General features: G+C 39.4%; 1 protein-coding gene across 1 annotated transcript; it reads right to left on the bottom strand.

Annotated features, from left to right (window-relative positions):
- Nucleotides 1–16,541: 16,541 nt before the first annotated feature.
- Nucleotides 16,542–20,101, bottom strand: LOC134328720 (zinc finger protein 208-like; the record flags this gene model as incomplete). The annotated part of the gene is given in 1 exon segment (XM_063009901.1): nt 16,542–20,101. A coding segment is annotated over 1 exon segment (3,201 nt), but the record flags the coding sequence as incomplete, so codon positions are not given.
- Between the last annotated feature and the right edge of the window lie 3,900 nt (nt 20,102–24,001).

Here is a 24,001-nt window from a genome sequence, read left to right on the forward strand (position 1 = left end):
ACATGTGTTGCGTGTTTTAATGCATTTGCTTTAATTTTACCCTTTCATAACTTTGTAATTATAGACTAGTTTATACACTGGACAATCATTGTCTGTTTACTGTTCTTAATACATGTCTCTTCATTGTTACTTATCTGGACACTACTGCACTCTAACTGTATTATATGTAAATAATCTCTATCTTGCACTTCTGGTTAGATGCTACTGCATTTCGTTGGCTCTGTACTTGCACTCTGCACAATGACAATAAAGTTGAATGTAATCTAATAATTGCAGTCTTATTTTGCATTAATTCATGCATTCATTATTTTAGAGTTTAAGATTTAGTTTGTTTATTCTCTGTTTTTAGTTTGATCTGATTTGGGGGTGTTACGACAAATCTTTTAGTTCAAGAGGCCCTGAAGAAGCAGTCGGGAAGTCCAGAAAGTACTCTTTAAAACACTTTATTAAGTGTAAAAATGATCTGTGAATATATGTCAGAGCTAAGCCGATCGACGCTCCTTTCTCCTGCAATTCAAAACGATCGCCAGCCAGGAAGAGAGCCGGCGTCTGAGCGCGCCGTTCTTTAAAACTAGTCTAGGCTCCTCCTCCGCCGCTGCTGTTGGAGCCAATGAAATGTGCTAAAGAGGCCCAGGCTCCGCCCACCCCCTAGGTGGGGGTCTAGAGGACCTCTGCCAAGAGATCATGGCAGCCGCCATTTTGAACAAAAGGCCATGCGGCATGAATGTCGTAAAACTTGGAAAATGCCGTAAAACTTCCCATATTGAATTTATGTTTAATAATGATGTTTAATAATTATGTTATGTTCCAAAAATCCTAACAAACCCCCCTTGAAAGCATCTTAATGCTTTCACATTAACTTTTAACTATAGGTTAGGTGTTTCTAGATTCCAGGAGATAAGGATAGCTGTCAGCAACCCCCCAATTTAACCCCTTCTGACTTACATGGCCACTGGGCTGAATTTTTACAATAAAAGGTATCTAAAAAATAAAAGGCTACCAGTTAAACTAAAGGAACCGTACCTATCGCAACAGCTCCTACCCTTAAACCAAACTAACAAACAAAAAATAGAAAATAAAATAAGAATAGGAAAACAAAATAAAGCAATTTAAAAATAAGAAATCAAAAACGAGAAAAATAAAATAAAAACAATGGGTGCGTGGCTTCTACAGGAAGTCCGTTCAGGTTGTCCTCCACCAGACGGAGCTGCAGATATTCAGAAGGGGCCCATAGCTCCTGTTTCTCTGCATAGCTTCTACTGTCTCATGGATTCTCCCCTGTCGGTCTTACCTGTTTACGCAGCAGCACAAACATTTAACCAATGAAACACAGAGAATATCCTTCCTAAAAATAGCAGAGTATTAAACATATATACATTGTAAACAATCCTGAACTAACCCCTTGCGTTTTGTAGCTAAACTATGTGTGTTGCACTTAACTAGTGTTTTCAAAGATGGTCTATGTGTCTGCGAACTATATGTTTATGTTTTTCTCTCCTAGTCTAACTAAATTCTCCCCCATCTTCTTGTTCCGTTCCGTTGATTCCACTGGACTCTTCTTCCACATAGTCGGTTTTGTCGGGCTTTCTGCTGTGTTTAGTTCCCTGTAGGCAGGTCCAGTTAGTGGCGCTTCTGTCCCTTGGAGTGGGTCTTCCAGTCCCCTCAGTGTCTGCCTCTGCCAGTCCTTCCAAGTCTCCTTCCTTCGTCACGGTGTGTGATCAGTAGTGCTGGTCCTCTCTCCTCGTCTTGTCTGGTCGGTTTTACCTTTAATTAAGCAGAGTTAGTAGCACTTATACTGCTCGAAGTGGGTCTTCCGGCCCACCTTCAAGGGTATCCTCCTCATCATCATCTACATGATATCTAGACAAATCAGCCAACATCATCTGGATAACTGGTGGATCCTGCCCCCCTCTGCTTCCTCTACACACTACTTCTATCACAAATTTTTCTATTAATACCCTGATGCACGGGATACCACAACAACAACATATCACTAAAATTACCAATCCTACACATACTGACTTCACCAAACTCGTAATAACTTCCTTCCATTGCCCAAACATCCCTTCTAGCCACTTAACCCATTCATTGTTTATCCCTGAATTTTCCTTCCATTCTCGTGACAAAGCCCTCAATCCTTCCAAAGCTCGTGTCACACTACCATCGGGTGCAGTATTATTGGGGATGAAGGTGCAACACGATGAACCCACAATCTGGCAAACTCCACCTTTCTCTGCCAACAACATGTCCAACGCCATTCTATTCTGTAAGGTCATAAGTGAAGTCTGGTCTAGCTGGTCTCTCAGTCCCTCAATGGCCTGAACACTGAAATTAACAAATCTCTGCTGATTGTAATAGAGATAGTTTATCCAGTCTACATTCTTATTGATAGTTACCCACCAAAAGAGGGCACTTTCAAACCCTGCAGCAATTTGGTTCCTAGCCTTAAATTCATCTGGGACCCCCCTTGGGACCCCTATACCATCAATCCACACGGTCTTGTCGAAGGATCCGCCAGGTTTGACCTCTCAGGTGTCTCTTCGATGGTTGTGGTGATTGGTCAGGACGTCCGCGGCATCCTCCACTCCGTGCTGCTTGTAGATTCTGAAAGGCATAACCAAAAAGACCAACGCACACTCCCCAGACCAATTCCCATGCAACCTTCGCCGGATTCTCATATCTCCACACAACCATACTAAATCCGCCCTACTGAATTTTTGTGCATTCAGCTGACTGCCTGTATAATTCCAATCACTATCCAGGATAATGGTTTTCTTACACCATCCCTCTGAAAAATGTCCCCTGTTTATCGGTCCTGGTTTGTTGCTCCTGAAACAGGTGTAATTGTCTTTATAAGCTTTGATGTTGGTTGGGGTTGGTTCCTGAGTTAGTGGGTGAGACATGGATAAATTCTCACACCCTACTGGCTCAATCTCATTGAACAATGAGAGTAGGCATGTCCAATTTCCTAAAGTTACTGGATGTGTGGCCAAATTAGGTTTTGCAGCTGCGCAAACAAAGCAGTTATCTATCTTCACTGAAGATACTGAGTGCTTGACCCATTCCAGTCAGGTATTTGTGTCGTCATAACCTGTTTCTATAGTCAATTGGTCCCTCCATGCCATCTCTGATTTGACTATTACCATCATCTCTTCCTTATCTACAGACGATCTCCTTGTCCCTTTCTTGGTCATTCCTTTGTTTTCTAAACATAACACCGCCGTCAATCCCCACAGTACAACAATACTGTCTGGACTTGTTCCAACCTGCTGCAGTCGTATTGTCGAACTGCCAAACTACTTTGTCCCTTAAGACAACTCAATTCCACTTTACACAATTCCTTCCATTCTAACTTACTTTTTACTTTCCATTCCAACTTACTTTTTACTTTCCATTCCAACTTACTTTTTACTTTCCATTCCACTGCTTAAGTTCACCTGGACAGATTATTAAAACATTGTTTATGTGTAACACTTAGAACAAAGACACACAAGTACAACACAAACAATACCTTCCACCCCCTTCTTATTTCAACAAACACATACGTTGTCTCATACAACACATAGACACATACAAAACATACATCCAATAAATTCTTCAATCCAGTCACCAATCCTCAATTTTCATATATCTACGTATAGTTGGTTTTTGTATTGTTTATTAGTTGGATGCAACTTGTCCTCTCCTTCTGAGAGGCTAGTGCATTATTCACAACATTACAAACCCATCTGTCCGCACCAGGTTTCGGGGCCCAATTTTCTTCCCTGAATAAACCACCTGTTTATTCTGAATAAACCTCTTGTTTATTCCGAATAAGCCTCTTGTTTATTTTCCCGATTTACAACTCTCTATGTAAATCCAACTTACACCTCACTGTGTAAGTTCTTAAGTCTCCAGCCAACAATAAAGAATACTAAAACCTTAGCACAATTGTGGCTAATAAATCACATCCTGCTCTCCATAACTGCTGCCCCCAGCTGTGCAGCTGCGCCCAGCTGGGCTCACACACCCACCCCAATAAATGTGATAAAATCATAAACCAGATAAAAGCCAGGAGGGGAAAAATGGTTAGGACAGGTTGGTGACTAGGGATACGTGTCACTTTACGAGCATAAGGTCTTGACAAGGGGTATAAAAACCTTTTGCATGCACAGGTCGGGGTCTGTGCTTCAACTTTCCCCGAGGGGTGAAGACTCAGAACGCTGCAGCCTGAGGAGAGCCGATTTCTTTGTAACTTTTTAATAAACCTCTTAATTATAAGATGAGTGAGTTGACCTGATCAATTAGCTAGAAAAGATTCATCGGATACAACACAAGCATCAAATATTAACAATTGCCAATTAACAATTTCCAAAAAATATTACCAATTAAATTGAATCTTACCGGAGTCCGTGTAAGCAATTATATTTAATCTCCTGAGACCCGAGCTTTGATTTTTTCAATGTATTTTTCCTATTCCTTATGTTTTTAACCTTATTAGTTGGGCTGGCTCAGTGGGCAGCACTGTCGCACACGGTCACAGCAAGAAGGTTCCCCCTCCGCGGAGCCCGCATGTTGTCGTGTGGGTTTCCCCCGGGTGCTCCGGTTTCCTCCCACAGTCCAAAGACATGCAAGTGAGGCGAACCAGAGACACTGAACTGTCCATGTCTGTGCCTGATACAACCTGAATCTTGTGCAATGAGCAACCACCGTTTCTGTCATAAATGCAACCAAAGTGCAAAACATAATGTCAAAATCTTAATAAAGAAGCAAACAAACTTTATTAGTGTTCTAGTACTTTTGCTACCACTAGATGGCAGACAAAAAATGTCCACTAATGGGGACAATCGGTCTAGGTTTAGCAGGTCAAGGAATAAGGCATAACAAAGTCAAAATGTAATGTCCTCATATGTGACCGCAGGGTCGCAAACAGTTAATCTCACCTGAGTCCATCTCATCTGAGTCCGTGCAAGCAGCAGCGCTGAGAGATACTACAGATTGCTACAACTCCCTTTTCTCTAAACAGGAGGTAAGGCTGAAGATTACCTTCACCAGGCGTACCTGAATCTGCATGCATATCCGTAGGTCTGCCAGTCCAGCTGCCCCAGCACAATGTATCACAGGATTTAATACACAAAGCAGCATATTAAACATAAACTCTCATTCCTGCCATAGTACTCCTGCCATATTTAAACATAAACTCTCATTCCTGCCATTATACTCCCCCCTTTATTCAAATTTTACAATCAAATCTTGAAAATAAAACATTAAATAAACCTAAACAAGATCAGTGTGGAGACTCCGCATATGCAGAGACCGACCCCTCTTAACCTCTTTCCACCAGATGTGGGCAACTGAAACAAAAATAATTAAAAAATTGACGGCAACCAAGCATTAAATCTGCATTTTTGCCTGTGTCCGATTAGAATTTTGTCCATTAAATATTTTCAATCCATGTCTTTGTAGAGTTGTCCAAACAGAATTTCAAACGGCCTAAAGGCAATTTTTTATTGTTTATCTCATGCTCATCTGTATGAGAATTATTATTTTCAGTGTTTGGTGCCGATTTCCCTCTTCACAGCTCCTCCAGTAGCTGGGTAATAGACCCAATGTTGTCTCAGTTCAAAAGATTATTAGAGACAGGATGTCCTTCACTAGGAGCCCTTGTTGCATTTGGCAGGTTTTTATTATCTAGATTTGCATAGATTGTTTTATTGTGTCCCCCCCTGTTTGACACATGGTTCTACTCATGGGTCAATTTGGTATGGTATAGTATTTTAGTAAGACATGGTTTGCCCACTGGACATCTCCAAACATCAGGAGACACACAATCAGAACCTTCTAAATGTGTTTATCCTGTTGGAAAGCACAGAATTTTAAAGTTAGTTCAATCAAAGTCTGGTGTTAGCTGGACCTGTAAACAAATAATGTCGTTAGTGAGCAGTGGAAGGTGTGCAACAGCCTTGTCGGCAGTGTCACCTCTGGCATTGTCCTGTAAAATTGGAACAAAACTTTAGAATATGCACAATTTACAAAATGGCTCTCTGTTTGGGCAGCAGAATTGCACCCACAAGTTGTGCAACAAGGTATGGTGGGCGATTTCCAAATTTAAATTAGTCAAAACAAGACACTCTCCCACCAAATACAACCAATTGTTCGATTCCATGTGTGAAAGTTTAGTTCATAAACATGTAAGCAGTTTTGCTTTCAGCCAGTCTAGAGGCTGTTATTAAAGCATGTAGTTCAACAGTTTAAGCCAATAAATTGAATAGGAGGGACAATGACACAAAGTATGACACTAAAATTTTAACTAAGCCCACTTGTTTCCTGTCTGTTGCAGCATCTCTGGATGCAAATCATTTCACAAACATTTCCAATTCAGGATTCCTATCAGGCCCAGAAAAAAAAATAGATAGAGTAATACAGTCATGATGTTCACCATCTTCCCTGTAGTGTATGAGATATGAGGTTGAGTGAGAATACTATTGATTCTGTCTTTTCTCGCTCTTGACAGGGTAAAGGCTGTGGAAATCAAAAATGCAGTCACACCATGACTTGTATTGACAATAAGAGGATGACATGACCAAATGTGCTGTTTTGGTCATTGCTGTGGACACAACCTGGTTGACCTGTTACCACAGTGTCCAATCTTGAGCTATGGTGCAAGAGTACAGCTCTCCACTCCCCCCTTTTCTGAAAAAGAACTGCATTTATAATGCCATTCTTTTCAGAAACATCCAAATAGAAAGGGTCAGAGTATTTCGGTTGTTGTAGGTCACTGGCTAAGGTCAGTTGCTGTTTTAATTCAATAAAAGCAGCCTCAAGGGGCTTGGCCCACTCTACTTAGGTTGTTAGGTTTCTTTGACCTAACCTGGTAATTTCAGCCCTCAAAGGTGCAACCAAGCCTGAGTAATTAGGGATGTAGTTCCTGGAATAACCTGTCAAGCCAAGAAAAGACAGAAGGTGACTCACGGTAGTTGGCTTCGGGTGATTCAGGATGCAACCTCTGGTGTCAGCAGTCAGGGAGTGACCCTTGCTGGAAACCCTCCATCCTAGAAATGTCACGACAGGTCGGCATATCTGCAGTTTGGCTTTGTTGACTTTGTATCCTAAGTTCGCCAGATGAGTAAGAATGGTAACAGTATCCTGTAACCAGAGCTCTTCAGAAGTACAAGCAATTAGCAAGTCATCAACATATTGAATCAACACGGTGTTACTGCTCAAAAGGTTCTGTGTCAGTAAGACAGCTAGACACAGGGCTACCAGTTTTAGTGCATTTTGGCTCTTCATGGCCAGTCTCACCTGTTCCCATCCTTATGTCAAACTCAGCCCTTGAAGTTTCTAGCTGATTTGATAACCGTCTCAAGTCCCTCTCATATCTGCCAAAAGCTTCATTTTTACTCAACTTTCCTTTCCTTTCATTCCACATCCAGATCCTCACCAGTAATACACCTTCTCTACTGTTACTGGCCCTAATTTTAGGCCTGACAACCCTACCTTGCATTTTACCTTGTTTTCTTCCACTACTTGCTCTCCTCCAGCTGCTATCTTCACTTCCAATATCTTCCTCCTCTTCTTCTTCTGATTTACATTTACATTTTCAGCATTTAGCAGACGCTTTTATCCATAGCGACTTACACAATGAGCGGAACACGATGAGCAATTGAGAGTCAAGGGCCTTGCTCAGGGACCCAACAGTGGCAACCTGGCGGCGGCGGGGCCTGAACCGGCAACCTTCTGCCCACTAGTCCAGTACCTCAACCACCAAGCTATCACTGGCCCCGATCTTCTTCTGATTCCTCCCTCCCAGATTCTAGTTCCTGTTCTCTTGGAGGAATACACTCAGCCCTCTCTACTTTATCAGTCAACATCTTTACTTGATCTGTTAACACATTGGACAATTGCTGTACCTGTTCTTGTACTTTCATTTGAAAATCAAACTGTTGCCTTCTAAGCTGCTCATATTCTTCTGATTTAGCATGTAAAACCCCACTTAGCACCTTTAATGTCACATTTGATGTGTGTATGTCTTTACCTTGTTCACTCTGATGCTCATTATCAGTGTTTGTGTGTGCTGTAACACAGGAGCGCTGGGTGTGGTATTTGAGGTATGTGTGAGAGTGAGAGACGGGAGGGAGGTGGCCGTCTGCTCAGAAATGGCTGACACTACTTATGGGGAGGGGCGCAGCTCAGCACAGCTGTGTCGGGCGGCGCCATCTGTGTTGAATTGGTTACTTCCTGTTTCTCCTCAGTGGGTGTGTGTGTGTGATTTTCAGCGGGGGCAGAATTCACGTTTAAATAAATGGCTTCTTATGTTGGACTATAATCTGTGTCAGAGCTAAATCATTCAGCAGATATTAAAACCCTTTTAAAAGTAAATTTTTTCAACCTTTTAGCTTTCTCCAATTCACTATCAACTACAGAGGGGAGCACATACAGTATTTCTAAAGTTTAACATCAACACTACAATGGGGCTGGACGATATGGCCAAAACCCATATCACGACACAACTCCCAACCTCGGTCGACACGACACAATTCCGATACCGACATGAACAATACAAATCCCAGAAAAACAGCCAAAAACACCAACATTGAAAGGCCTCACATGCAAACCTCTGAACCCTGCGACAGTCCATGAAATCTCACCCTTTACAACCACACAATATTTTAGAAACAATGACGATATATTAGCTTTTACCTTTTACTTGTATTCAGCATTTGTATACAGAGAAAAACACGACATCACTCTTAAACAAACACAAGCTTGGACAATATATGATCTAATATATTAACATATGTCTTAATCAGAGGTGGAAAGAGTACCAAAAAAAAACTGTATCCAAGTAAAAGTACTATTACTCCAATGAATCTTTACTTAATTACGAGTAAAGTTACTACTCTAAAAATCTACTCAAGTAAAAAGTAGAAAGTAACATTTAAAATGTACTCACCGAGTAAACAGCAGGGAGGGGGGGGTCTCTTCGGTGTAACAGGAGTGGATATAAATCTCACAATAGTTGTTTTTAATTCAAATGTAATAGAAGAAACATGTTGATACAACATTTAAAACAGTTAGGGATGTGTAATGTGTCATTTCAAATGACATAAAACTTTTTCAAACTGTATAACCACTAGTGATGTGTCGCAAAATGATTCGAATCCATGAAACGGCTCTCCAAACTAAAACAAAGGAACCGACTCTTCCGGGAGTTGCCATGTAAATACGCGGCTCTTCAAAAGGAACCGAGACAAAAGACTCGACTCCCCGTCGCAAAACTCACTGGATTCTTTCAGACGCTACCCACATTAAAACACACTTAATAAGGTACCATAAAAATACTTCAAATACTTCATCTTAACTCAGTTATCTTAAGATTATAAAATTAAATTAAATTATAAAATTAACTGCAGCACTTACCCAATCCAGGCATACAAAGACAAAGATATCCGACAGAAATGCGCTGCGCATAAAGAGCCGAAATGGCCGACATACAGCAAGATATCACGCTGCACGCCCGGAGCCAATATGGCCGCCGAACAAAGGAAACCACGCTGCGCAACCCAGAGCCAAAATGGCGCCGGCGGACAAAAGATAACCACGCTGCGCTCCCAGAGCCAAAATGGCCGACGGACAGAAATAACACGCTGCCCATTCAGAGCCAAAATGGCGGATAGACAGAAAACCACGCTGCGTTCCCAAGACCAAAATGGCCGATAGACGGGAAACCACGCTGCGTTCCCAAGACAAAAATGGCGCCGACGAACAAAAGAAAACAACACGTGGGCAAGACAGCCGACAAGGAAAATAACACAAAGCACACACACGGTTTCACCCGCGGTTCGCAGACAAATATACACAGAAACACTGACAAACAAAACTCCTGATGTACTATTTTCGAACCGAATTTAGAATTTAAAGTAGTCTAATTAACCGAACTCCGCTCCCATAACAGTCAAGTCCGAATTTAGAATAATCTTATTGATCAAATCCCGTTCCCAGCACCGACAGATTCTTTCAAGATTAAACGGCACTCCGCTACCATAACAGACAAGCCCGTATATAGGACAATCTTATTGATCGAATCCCGTTCTCAGAACCGCCAGATTCTTTCAAGATTTCCCACACGAATTACGAATTCCGCTTCCATAACAGACAAATTCGTTATAATTTAGAACAACCAATTTAGCTTCGCCCCGCTTCCATAACAGACAGGCTTGCTTTTCACTCCAATGGTGCTCCGGACCCTGCCCTGCCGAACACAATGGCGCCCTCTACTGTTTATTTTGACCGGTCTGGTTCAAACTCAGCAATCAGGAAACATACATTTTAGCTCCAGCATATATTCACAGTTTTAAACTATCTAACGATACTTTAGTAATTTAATCAGACACTTACGGACTCTGAGATTCAATTTCATACTCAATACGCTAAATAATAAATGCAGCTAATATATACAGAGAACATCTGTTTACCTTGTAGGCGCGCCTTGTACTGAGTACAAAAGATTCTCAGAATTCCAGGTCCTACCTTGATCAGCTGAAACGATCTGATGCTATTTCAGGCCTCTTGAACCATCCTTCTGCTACCATTTGTTACGACAAATCTTTTAGTTCAAGAGGCCCTGAAGAAGCAGTCGGGAAGTCCAGAAAGTACTCTTTAAAACACTTTATTACGTGTAAAAATGATCTGTGAATATATGTCAGAGCTAAGCCGATCGACGCTCCTTTCTCCTGCAATTCAAAACGATCGCCAGCCAGGAACAGAGCCGGCGTCTGAGCGCGCCGTTCTTTAAAACTAGTCTAGGCTCCTCCTCCGCCGCTGCTGTTGGAGCCAATGAAATGTGCTAAAGAGGCCCAGGCTCCGCCCACCCCCTAGGTGGGGGTCTAGAGGACCTCTGCCAAGAGATCATGGCAGCCGCCATTTTGAACAAAAGGCCATGCGGCATGAATGTCGTAAAACTTGGAAAATGCCGTAAAATTTCCCATATTGAATTTATGTTTAATAATGATGTTTAATAATGATGTTATGTTCCAAAAATCCTAACAGGGGAAAATATGACCAGTAAATAGACATTTCAAAACTCAACACCTCTCTGTAAAAGTATTACATTTGATGAATTTTCCATTATTTGATTGTGACTTTGTCTTCAGCCTCTATGACCAACAAATGGCCTCCCTGTTGTTGCTTTTGCATTTTCACCCTCCACCACCAGGAAAAATAAATGTAATTTTTGAAAATTATTTGGTGTACTGGAATTAATTCTTCTAATTATTAAAAGAATAATTTAGGAAGTTAAATGAAAACTAGTAAAGAGCAGTGTTATTTTTAGATAGGACCCAACAGTGGCTGCATAGCAGAGCCTGGATTTGAACTGACAATCTTCCGGTTGTTGGCGCTCAGTGCCGGCTGTGAGTCTCGCTATTCTTGGGGGACTCTTGGGGACTTGGTCCAATCGCGTTTCAGCTTTCCCCCAAGAATGCCAACAACCGGCCAATCACGATCCTCATCTTTCCCCCAAGGATCGAAGGAGGCGTGACGTCGTGACGTATGTTTTCTGCGCATATCACGCATTCCGATGACGTCACGGTTTCCATGGTAAATAGCGACGCTCATTGCTGCAGCTCCAGTACTAGATTTGCGTCTCTTGGTGCGATATCTAACGCTTTTCTTCTGCGATATCACGAGAATAAAACGCTTTTCATCACACTTTTCCTTGCAAGGATTTGATCTTCTTCGGTAAGTTTATATGTATTTTATATTTTAAAGTTCGTTCGAGTTCATAAGTTGATGCTAACGTTCATTTGCCAGGTCAGTTTATGTTTATTCCTTGAAATGTAACCTCGTGTCAGCCTAAACTTACTTCTAACGATATTTACTGATACTGTTCGTGAATTTTCTTTTGCTTCTCGATGTTTTATAGGGGAATAAATAAAATAAGCTTGCTTGCTTGGTGCACAATTAACTAAAGACATGTGAACAAAACAAGGCTGTAGAAAAGTTATTTCAAATGGTTTAATGCCTTGTTCTAGAGGAAATTACAGTATTATCCACAGTCTGTAATGTATTTCCTCTAAAAGCTAATTCACACCAAGTTAGAAAATGTATTTTTAAAGACGCATTCCTGTTATTGTACGATAAAATACCATAGTTATATTTCAGTTTTTTTTTTATAATGGTTAAAAATACCAAAGTTATATTTCAGGGTTTTTTTTATAATGGTTTAAAATACCATAGTTATATTTCAGTTTTTTTTATAATGTTTTAAAATACCATAGTTATATTTCAGTTTTTTTTTTTATAATGGTTTAAAATACCATAGTTATATTTCAGTTTTTTATAATGGTTTAAAATACCATAGTTATATTTCAGGTTTTTTTTATATTGGTTTAAAATACCATAGTTATATTTCAGTTTTTTTTTATAATGGTTTAAAATACCATAGTAATATTTCAGGTTTTTTTTATAATGGTTTAAAATACCATAGTTATATTTCAGTTTTTTATAATGGTTTAAAATACCATAGTTATATTTCAGTTTTTTTTTATAATGGTTTAAAATGCCATAGTTATATTTCAGTTTTTTTTATAATGGTTTAAAATACCATAGTTATATTTCAGTTTTTTTTTATAATGGTTTAAAATACCATAGTTATATTTCAGTTTTTTTTATAATGGTTTAAAATACCATAGTTATATTTCAGTTTTTTATAATGGTTTAAAATACCATAGTTATATTTCAGTTTTTTTTATAATGGTTTAAAATACCATAGTTATAACAAAAGTGAGTACACCCCTCACATTTCTGCAAATATTTCATTATATCTTTTCATGGGACAACACTATAGACATGAAACTTGGATATAAGTTAGAGTAGTCAGTGTACAGCTTGTATAGCAGTGTAGATTTACTGTCTTCTGAAAATAACTCAACACACAGCCATTAATGTCTAAATAGCTGGCAACATAAGTGAGTACACCCCACAGTGAACATGTCCAAATTGTGCCCAAATGTGTCGTTGTCCCTCCCTGGTGTCATGTGTCAAGGTCCCAGGTGTAAATGGGAGCAGGGCTGTTAAATTTGGTGTTTTGGGTACAATTCTCTCATACTGGCCACTGGATATTCAACATGGCACCTCATGGCAAAGAACTTCTTGAGGATGTGAGAAATAGAATTGTTGCTCTCCACAAAGATGGCCTGGGCTATAAGAAGATTGCTAACACCCTGAAACTGAGCTACAGCATGGTGGCCAATGTCATACAGCGGTTTTCCAGGACAGGTTCCACTCGGAACAGGCTTCGCCAGGGTCGACCAAAGAAGTTGAGTCCACGTGTTCGGCGTCATATCCAGAGGTTGGCTTTAAAAAATAGACACATGAGTGCTGCCAGCATTGCTGCAGAGGTTGAAGACGTGGGAAGTCAGCCTGTCAGTGCTCAGACCATACGCCGCACACTGCATCAACTCGGTCTGCATGGTCGTCATCCCAGAAGGAAGCTGACGCACAAGAAAGCCCGCAAACAGTTTGCTGAAGACAAGAACATGGATTACTGGAATGCCCTGTGGTCTGACGAGACCAAGATAAACTTGTTTGGCTCAGATGGTGTCCAGCATGTGTGGCGGCGCCCTGGTGAGAAGTACCAAGACAACTGTATCTTGCCTACAGTCAAGCATGGTGGTGGTAGCATCATGGTATTGGGCTGCATGAGTGTTGCTGGCACTGGGGAGCTGCAGTTCATTGAGGGAAACATGAATTCCAACATGTACTGTGACATTCTGAAACAGAGCATGATCCCCTCCCTTCGAAAACTGGGCCTCATGGCAGTTTTCCAACAGGATAACGACCCCAAACACAACCTCCAAGATGACAACTGCCTTGCTGAGGAAGCTGAAGGTAAAGGTGATGGACTAAACCCAATTGAGCACCTGTGGCGCATCCTCAAGTGGAAGGTGGAGGAGTTCAAGGTGTCTAACATCCACCAGCTCCGTGATGTCATCATGGAGGAGTGGAAGAGGATTCCAGTAGCAACCTGTGCAGCTCTGGTGAATTCCATGCCCAGGAGGGTTAAGGCAGTGCTGGATAATAATGGTGGTCACACAAAATATTGACACTTTGGGCACAATTTGGACATGTTCACTGTGGGGTGTACTCACTTATGTTGCCAGCTATTTAGACATTAATGGCTGTGTGTTGAGTTATTTTCAGAAGACAGTAAATCTACACTGCTATACAAGCTGTACACTGACTACTCTAAGTTATATCCAAGTTTCATGTCTATAGTGTTGTCCCATGAAAAGATATAATGAAATATTTGCAGAAATGTGAGGGTTGTACTCACTTTTGTGATACACTGTACGTGAGTGCACATACATATACACATTTATAAGGACAGTTTTTTGGGGATGTGTGACAAGCATTATTGCACATAAAACAGGACCATGTCGTGAACTCGATGAATCTTTACCTTAAAGCTAAATTAATTAATGCAGACAGATGACGTAATATACTCAACTAAATGTATTTATTTAGAATAGATAGGTTGTTCTTTCAGGTCTCCAGCTGCAGCGTTCCGTGCTATCCCTTAGCAAGAGATCAAAACACAGACCAAGAGCAGAGTCCGCGCCAAGTATTCATATTCAGCTCATACCCCTCCGCACTTCTGCCTTTCTTTTTTATTTTTGCTCTGTGAAAACGGCAGATGTTCTTATCCACTTGCTTGCACTTCAAGGTCGTTATTCCACACAAAGAACATCCTGTTCTTCGTGCCTCACTTTGTGAGCTTGAGCACATGCGCACAAAAACAAGATGTTTTCAGTTCACAGAACCTTTTGCACTGTTCAGTCATGATTATATGGAGCAATGCTTTTCGTACTTTGATAAGTCAATTTTAATTCTTACACTACCTAAAGAATTATGTAAGAAACATAAGTCTATTATCTAGTACACTATCTAGTGCACTAAGTAAAAAACATAAATTCTTCTCTAATATACAATCTAGTGCAATATGTAGGGAACATAAATCTATTATCTTTCACACTATTTAGTGCACTATGTAGTACACATTAATGTGTTTGTGACACAGACAGTTAGCTGAGTAGCTCAGTTAGCAGCTCCTAAAAGTTCTGTTATCACCCAAATCCGTTGGTGTGTGCGAGAGGTTTTATTTTCATTATTTTTGGGGTGGGGGGATTATCTGGTCTGAGGGTACCTCCCTGAAATGAGTTTTTGCAACTTGAGATGTCCAACACTCAGTCCTATACGTTCTTCTGAGCAGTTTATCTAATGTAATGTTTTGTTTTCCAACATGCTTCTCTAACTCTGTTCTTTCTTATACCTTTTGTAATCTATGAATCTGAGTTTGACTGTTTCCTGTGTATTACAGTGTTTACAGAGTCCAGTGGGGCGATTCCCTATTCTGTGTAATGTTTGAATCCGGCACTGATGTGACTGTCGCCTCATCCTTCAACCTGCTTAGGAAACTAGTTTTTCTGCTCATTTGAGAGGTCACGGTCATCCTGATCCACTTATGAAAACTGTTTTTCACATGTTGACTCAGATGTTACTTATAAAACTTGTTCCTCACATACCTGAGCAGTTGCTACAGTCTGAGCAAATGGTCACCTGTCATAACATTGTATACCAATGAGATGTGTCTGTGTCAGAGGCAGGGCATTTAAAAAGTAGCATTAAAAGGTAATGAAACAGTGGCCTCTTTTTTTTCAAAAAGTACCCCAAACTGTTACTTCATGTCAAGGGAATATTTGGTCTGGGGGATGCACCAAAAACAGATCTGCCTTGAGTTAGAAGCTGCTAGAACATGGCTGACACAGATTCTATGGATGTTTGTTCTGCTCTTAGGTATTAGGAATAAGTGTGTGAGAAGTGAGAAGTTTTATGGAGAAAACTGTTTGACATTAAAGCATCAAGCAAATGCAAAATAAGTTTAATTGCTCCAAAAAGCACAAAATAATTCACCAACATCATGAGTGGTGGTTTTTACAAAAATAATAACCAATAATAAAAAACAATATGCTGGTTTTGGTTGGTCAACGTTTATCTTCATCTTGTCCTGAACATTCTCCTTAGTCACACCAACAACCTGCATGTTCTCCCTCACTACATCCATGAAGCTCCTCTGTGGCCTTCCTGTCCTCCAGCCTGACGGTTCCATCCTTCGTACCCCTCTCCCTATATAACGCTTATACCTCCTCTGCACATGCTCAAACCATCTCAATCTCACCTCACTAACTTCAAAACATCCCACCTGCACTACCCTTATAATAAACTCCCTCCCGATCTTCTCCATCCTCGTCACTAACAATGAGAATCACAGCATCCTCATCTCTGCCACCTCCAGCTCAGTGTCACGGCCTCCAAGCCTTACAACATAGCAGACCTTTATCACATACAAAAGCATCGTTCATCCTCTCACAATCTAAGATTTTGTTAAACAATCTAGTAGTAATCAAATAGGAATTTGTTAAAAACAGAAATATCATTGATTTATTACCATTACAATGATATTAATTCATTAATACAAACAAAAATCAATGTGACCACAAAATATTCTACATTATTAACAAGAAAAAAATAGTTTTAGATTAGGGATGAACTCAAATTTAAATATATGTTAAAAGTGAAAACGATGTAAACTCATAAACCTGGAAATAAAAAAGTTCCTTACCACCACGTTTAGCTGGATGAAGCACCAATTCATCTGACGACGTCACTCACTAACCGTCCCACTCACTCAGCTCACTCACTTTCATACTCATTTACACACATTTGTAGCATTTAGTCAACACTTTTATTCAAAACATCTCTTTCAACACTGTGAGCACTGATACGGTTTCTCTCAAGTGTGAATGCGCTGGTGTCTTTTGAGACTACCCTGTTCATTAAAACTCTTCCCACACTGTGAGCACTAATACGGTTTCTCTCCAGTGTGAATGCGCTGGTGTTCTTTGAGAGCACTCTGTGTATTAAAACTCTTTCCACACTGTGAGCACTGATACGGTTTCTCTCCAGTGTGAATGCGCTGGTGTTTTATGAAATCACTCTGTTCAATAAAACTCTTCCCACACTGTGAGCACTGATATGGTTTCTCTCCAGTGTGAATGCGCTGGTGTGATTTGAGATGACTCTGATAATTAAAACTCTTCCCACATTGTGAGCACTGATACGGTTTCTCTCCAGTGTGAATGCGCTGGTGTTTAATGAGATCACTCTGTTCAATAAAACTCTTCCCACACTGTGAGCACTGATACGGTTTCTCTCCAGTGTGAATGCGCTGGTGTGATATGAGATGACTCCGATAATTAAAACTCTTTCCACATTGTGAGCACTGATACGGTTTCTCTCCAGTGTGAATGCGCTGGTGTTTTATGAAATCACTCTGTTCAATAAAACTCTTCCCACACTGTGAGCACTGATATGGTTTCTCTCCAGTGTGAATGCGCTGGTGTGATTTGAGATGACTCCGATAATTAAAACTCTTCCCACACTGTGAGCACTGATACGGTTTCTACCTAGTGTGAATTCGCTGGTGTTTTTTGAGATTACTCTGTTGATTAAAACTCTTCCCACACTGTGAGCACTGATACGGTTTCTCTCCAGTGTGAATGCGCTGGTGTTCTTTGAGAGCACTCTGTGTATTAAAACTCTTTCCACACTGTGAGCACTGATAGGGTTTCTCTCCAGCGTGAATTCGCTGGTGTTTTTTGAGATTACTCTGTTGATTAAAACTCTTCCCACACTGTGAGCACTGATACGGTTTTTCTCCAGTGTGAATGCGCTGGTGGATTTTGAGAGCACTTTGTTGATTAAAACTCTTTTCACACTGTGAGCACTGATATGGTTTCTCTCCAGTGTGAATGCGCTGGTGTGATTTGAGATGACTCCGATAATTAAAACTCTTCCCACACTGTGAGCACTGATACGGTTTCTCTCCAGTGTGAATGCGCTGGTGTTTTTTGAGAGCACTCTGTTCAATAAAACTCTTCCCACACTGTGAGCACTGATACGGTTTCTCTCCAGTGTGAATGCGCTGGTGTTTTTTGAGAGCACTCTGTTCAATAAAACTCTTCCCACACTGTGAGCACTGATACGGTTTCTCTCCAGTGTGAATGCGCTGGTGTGATTTGAGATGACTCCGATAATTAAAACTCTTCCCACATTGTAAGCACTGATACGGTTTCTCTCCAGTGTGAATGCGCTGGTGTTTTATGAAATCACTCTGTTCAATAAAACTCTTCCCACACTGTGAGCACTGATATGGTTTCTCTCCAGTGTGAATGCGCTGGTGTGATTTGAGATGACTCCGATAATTAAAACTCTTCCCACACTGTGAGCACTGATACGGTTTCTCCCTAGTGTGAATTCGCTGGTGTTTTTTGAGATTACTCTGTTGATTAAAACTCTTCCCACACTGTGAGCACTGATACGGTTTCTCTCCAGTGTGAATGCGCTGGTGTTCTTTGAGAGCACTCTGTGTATTAAAACTCTTTCCACACTGTGAGCACTGATAGGGTTTCTCTCCAGCGTGAATTCGCTGGTGTTTTTTGAGATTACTCTGTTGATTAAAACTCTTCCCGCACTGTGAGCACTGATACGGTTTTTCTCCAGTGTGAATGCGCTGGTGGATTTTGAGAGCACTCTGTTCAATAAAACTCTTCCCACACTGTGAGCACTGATACGGTTTCTCTCCAGTGTGAATGCGCTGGTGTTTTTTGAGAGCACTCTGTTCAATAAAACTCTTCCCACACTGTGAGCACTGATACGGTTTCTCTCCAGTGTGAATGCGCTGGTGTGATTTGAGATGACTCCGATAATTAAAACTCTTCCCACATTGTAAGCACTGATACGGTTTCTCTCCAGTGTGAATGCGCTGGTGTTTTATGAAATCACTCTGTTCAATAAAACTCTTCCCACACTGTGAGCACTGATATGGTTTCTCTCCAGTGTGAATGCGCTGGTGTGATTTGAGATGACTCCGATAATTAAAACTCTTCCCACACTGTGAGCACTGATACGGTTTCTCCCTAGTGTGAATTCGCTGGTGTTTTTTGAGATTACTCTGTTGATTAAAACTCTTCCCACACTGTGAGCACTGATACGGTTTCTCTCCAGTGTGAATGCGCTGGTGTTCTTTGAGAGCACTCTGTGTATTAAAACTCTTTCCACACTGTGAGCACTGATAGGGTTTCTCTCCAGCGTGAATTCGCTGGTGTTTTTTGAGATTACTCTGTTGATTAAAACTCTTCCCGCACTGTGAGCACTGATACGGTTTTTCTCCAGTGTGAATGCGCTGGTGGATTTTGAGAGCACTTTGTTGATTAAAACTCTTTTCACACTGTGAGCACTGATATGGTTTCTCTCCAGTGTGAATGCGCTGGTGTGATTTGAGATGACTCCGATAATTAAAACTCTTCCCACACTGTGAGCACTGATACGGTTTCTCTCCAGTGTGAATGCGCTGGTGTTTTTTGAGAGCACTCTGTTCAATAAAACTCTTCCCACACTGTGAGCACTGATACGGTTTCTCTCCAGTGTGAATGCGCTGGTGTGATTTCAGATGACTCCGATAATTAAAACTCTTCCCACATTGTGAGCACTGATACGGTTTCTCTCCAGTGTGAATGCGCTGGTGTTTTATGAGATCACTCTGTTCAATAAAACTCTTCCCACACTGTGAGCACTGAAATGGTTTCTCTCCAGTGTGAATGCGCTGGTGTGATTTGAGATGACTCCGATAATTAAAACTCTTCCCACACTGTGAGCACTGATATGGTTTCTCCCTAGTATGAATGCGCTGGTGTGTTTTGAGATTAGTCTGTTGATTAAAACTCTTCCCACACTGTGAGCACTGATACAGTTTCTCTCCAGTGTGAATGCGCTGGTGTATTTTGAGAGTACTCTGTGTATTAAAACTCTTCCCACACTGTGAACACAGATACGGTTTCTCTCCAGTGTGAATGCGCTGGTGTTTTTTGAGTACACTCTGATGATCAAAACTCTTACCACACTGTGAGCACTGATACGGTTTCTCTCCAGTGTGAATGCGCTGGTGTTCTTTGAGAGCACTCTGTGTATTAAAACTCTTCCCACACTGTGAGCAGACGTTTCCTTCTTCCTGTGTGAGACTGAGAGACGTGTTAATGCTGACAGTACCAGAGGACGTTTGCTGATTACTGGAGCTTCTGGTGGGCGTCAGATCCTCATGTTCAGTCTTAATCTTCACCAGAGTCTCATATTTAACATGGTTGCAGCTCTTGATGTGATTGTGGAGGTGATTTTGGGTTGGAGAGGAACGTGGACACGAGGAGCAGGATAAATCCTTGTTCAGTTCTGAAGCAGAAAATAATCAGATACATTTATAACATTATAAAAAATCAAATACATTTATAACATTAAAAATCATCAAATACATTTATAACACTATAAATAATAAAATACATTTATAACATTATAAATAATAAATACATTTATAACATTATAAATAATAAAGTACATTTATAACATTATAAATAATAAATACATTTATAACATTATAAATAATAAATACATTTATAACATTATAAATAATAAAGTACATTTATAACATAATAAATAATCAAATACATTTATAACATTATAAATCATCAAATACATTTATAACATTATAAATAATCAAATACATTTATAACATTATAAATCATCAAATACATTTATAACATTATAAATCATCAAATACATTAATAACATTATAAATCATCAAATACATTTATAACATTATAAATAATCAAATACATGTATAACATTATAAATAATCAAATACATTTATAACATTATAAATAATCAAATACATGTATGCCATTATAAATCATCAAATACATTTATAACATTATAAATAATAAAATACATTTATAGCATTATAAATAATAAATACATTTATAACATTATAAATAATCAAATACATTTATAACATTATAAATAATAAAATACATGTATAACATTATAAATAATCTAATACATTTATAACATTATAAATCATCAAATACATTCATAACATTATAAAAAATAAAATACATTTATAACATTATAAATAATAAATACATTTATAACATTATAAATAATAAAATACATTTATAACATTATAAATAATAAAATACATGTATAACATTATAAATAATCAAATACATTTATAACATTATAAATAATAAAGTACATTTATAACATTATAAATAATCAAATACATTTATAACATTATAAATAATCAAATACATTTATAACATTATAAATAATAAAGTACATTTATAACATTATAAATAATAAAGTACATTTATAACATTATAAATAATAAAGTACATTTATAACATTATAAATAATCAAATACATTTATAACATTATAAATAATAAAATACATGTATAACATTATAAATAATCAAATACATTTATAACATTATAAATAATCAAATACATTTATAACATTAGAAATAATCAAATACATTTGTAACATTATAAATAATAAAATACATTTATAACATTATAAATAATAAAGATTGTTAGTAAATGTTAAACTGAGATCTGATGCTAAAGTTCTGTAACGTGATTCATCCTGCATTCATCATTTCCTGCTCACACTGATCTGCATGAGCACAATACAAGCTTTCACTGTATGATGCTTCATCCCAGCTGCCTCTGATTCTATTCAATCAAAATCTTATTTTACTCAAGATAAAAAATATCTTACTGAGTTCATCTTTATCTTCAGGTTCTTCCTTCTTCACAGGCTTCATCTGGAAACCTCCATCCTGTTGGTCCGCTGGGGTGAGGTGTTCCTCACAGGTGACATGTTCCACAGGGATTAAAGATCCTTCACCTGAAATGTCTTTGTTTTGTGAAGAAAAAAAATAAGGTTGTTATTGTTGGTATTAAGCACTTAAGTTAGAACTAACAGACACGTACTTCTATACTATCTGTCAAAAAAGACGATCTATAAACCTTTGTTCAAACAGGGTTTCAGCAGATTTAATAATAATAATAATAACAACAATAATACAACCCCAAATAAAAAACAATACTTGGGACAGTATGGAAAATGGAAAATAATAAATCACAGAGTTTCTTACACTGACTTTGACTTTTATTTGATGTCAGACAGGATGAAGCTGAGATATTTCATCTTTTATCTGCTCAACTTCATTTCATTTATTAATAAACATCCATTCCTGCATTTCAGGTCTGCAACACATTCCAAAAAAGGTTGAGACCGTTCTCTATTGGGGACAGGTCAGGACAGCAGGCAGGCCAGTCCATTACCCATACCCTCTTCTTCCTCAGCCACGCCTTTGTAATGTGTGCAGCAAGCTGTCCATTTTTTCATAAAAAGACCTGAAATGCTGATTCATCTGATCACAATACATGTTTCCGCCTTTGGGCAAGATGGCGGCGCATGCACCCGAGAGTCTCACCAGGCTTAGCGATCTAGTGTTTATTTATTTGCCAATTTACTGCGTTTTCACTTGAATCACTCGTGTGAACTACACATATGACAGACAGACGCTGCTGGACATTAATTTATACAGCTTTAAGTGTTGTTTTGGACCGTCCATTCAAGTTCAACCAGCTTCTTCCAGAGGTGAGCAGAACACCGCGTCCAAGCGAGCTGTTCATCACAACAGGAAGAGCCAAAACAGGGTAAATGTGGAGGTTTGCACGCTAAGCTAAAACTATCTTGTATCTTCCTTGCCAATATGCCATGAGAAAATAAAAATCTGGACCCTGACACAGAAGAGGATCATGGACTGCAGCTAAACCACAGTGTGGTGGAACTGATGAAGAGCTTCTGTGGTGGTGTTTGCCTTTATGTAAACAAAACCTGCTGCATGGACTCTGTCATAGTTAATACCTACTGCTCTGCTGACCTGAAATACCTGGTTATAACGTGTAGACCCGATATAACCAGGTATTATAACCACCAGAGGTTTCCTGCATTGTTACTGCTGCAGTTTATATCCCTCCAGATGCTAATGCTAACGCAGCTATAAAAGACCTTTGTGAACCTTTGTGAGTCTTTATTGTTTCTGGGGACTTTAATCACTGCAGTTTAAGATCTGGACGTCCAAAGTTTCATCAGAAGGGGACTCAAAATTTTGGACCAAGTTTACACAAATGTTGCTGATGCCTTCAAAGCTACACCCCTCCCCCACCTGAGTTAGTCTGATCACCTGTCTTTGTTCCTGCTCCCCAAGTACACCCCAGTCATCAGACGTCTGATACCCACAATAAGGACAGTTAAGATCTGGACGGAAGCTGCAGACTCATCTCTCCAGGACCATCAGCACAAACAATCATGTATATATTGATTATATCAGCTTATATACTCGACTTTATTTATTCTCATTCATTACCCAATCATTCAGCCACTTGTATTCACCTGGCATTACTCTGTAATTATATACTAGTCTACACACTGTACAGTCAGCATTATCTGTTTAATATTCTTTACTTCTGTCTCCTCATTTCACTCACCTGCTCACTTATGCACTAAAACTACACAAATATTACAAGTAATTCAGACATGACCAAATTAGGAGAAATTATTTTATAAAAACGTTATAAAAAAATCTTACTGAGTTTATCTGTATCTTCAGGTTCTTCCTTCTTCACAGGCTTCATCTGGAAACCTCCACACTGTTGGTCCTCTGAGAAGAGCAGTTCCACAGAAGCAACAAGTTCCGGAGGGATTAAAGTGACTTCACCTGAAATTCATCAATATGAGAAGAAGAAACTCAACAACTGGAGGAAACTGAAGGTTGTGGGTTTGATTTTACAATCACAAATAATTCCTAATTAGATTAAAACTCAAATCCAGACTGGAGTGTAGCAGCACAGGACAGTACAGTACAGTACAGGTTCTAATCCCACTATCCACTTTCTCTTATTACTGATTAGTGACTCCAATACTAACCACACTGTACTGTACCATACTGTACTGTACCATACTGTACTGTACCATACTATACTGTACTGTACCACACTGTAC

The sequence above is a fragment of the Trichomycterus rosablanca genome, chromosome 15 (genome assembly GCF_030014385.1).
Source record: "Trichomycterus rosablanca isolate fTriRos1 chromosome 15, fTriRos1.hap1, whole genome shotgun sequence".
NCBI classification, from domain to species: domain Eukaryota; kingdom Metazoa; phylum Chordata; class Actinopteri; order Siluriformes; family Trichomycteridae; genus Trichomycterus; species Trichomycterus rosablanca.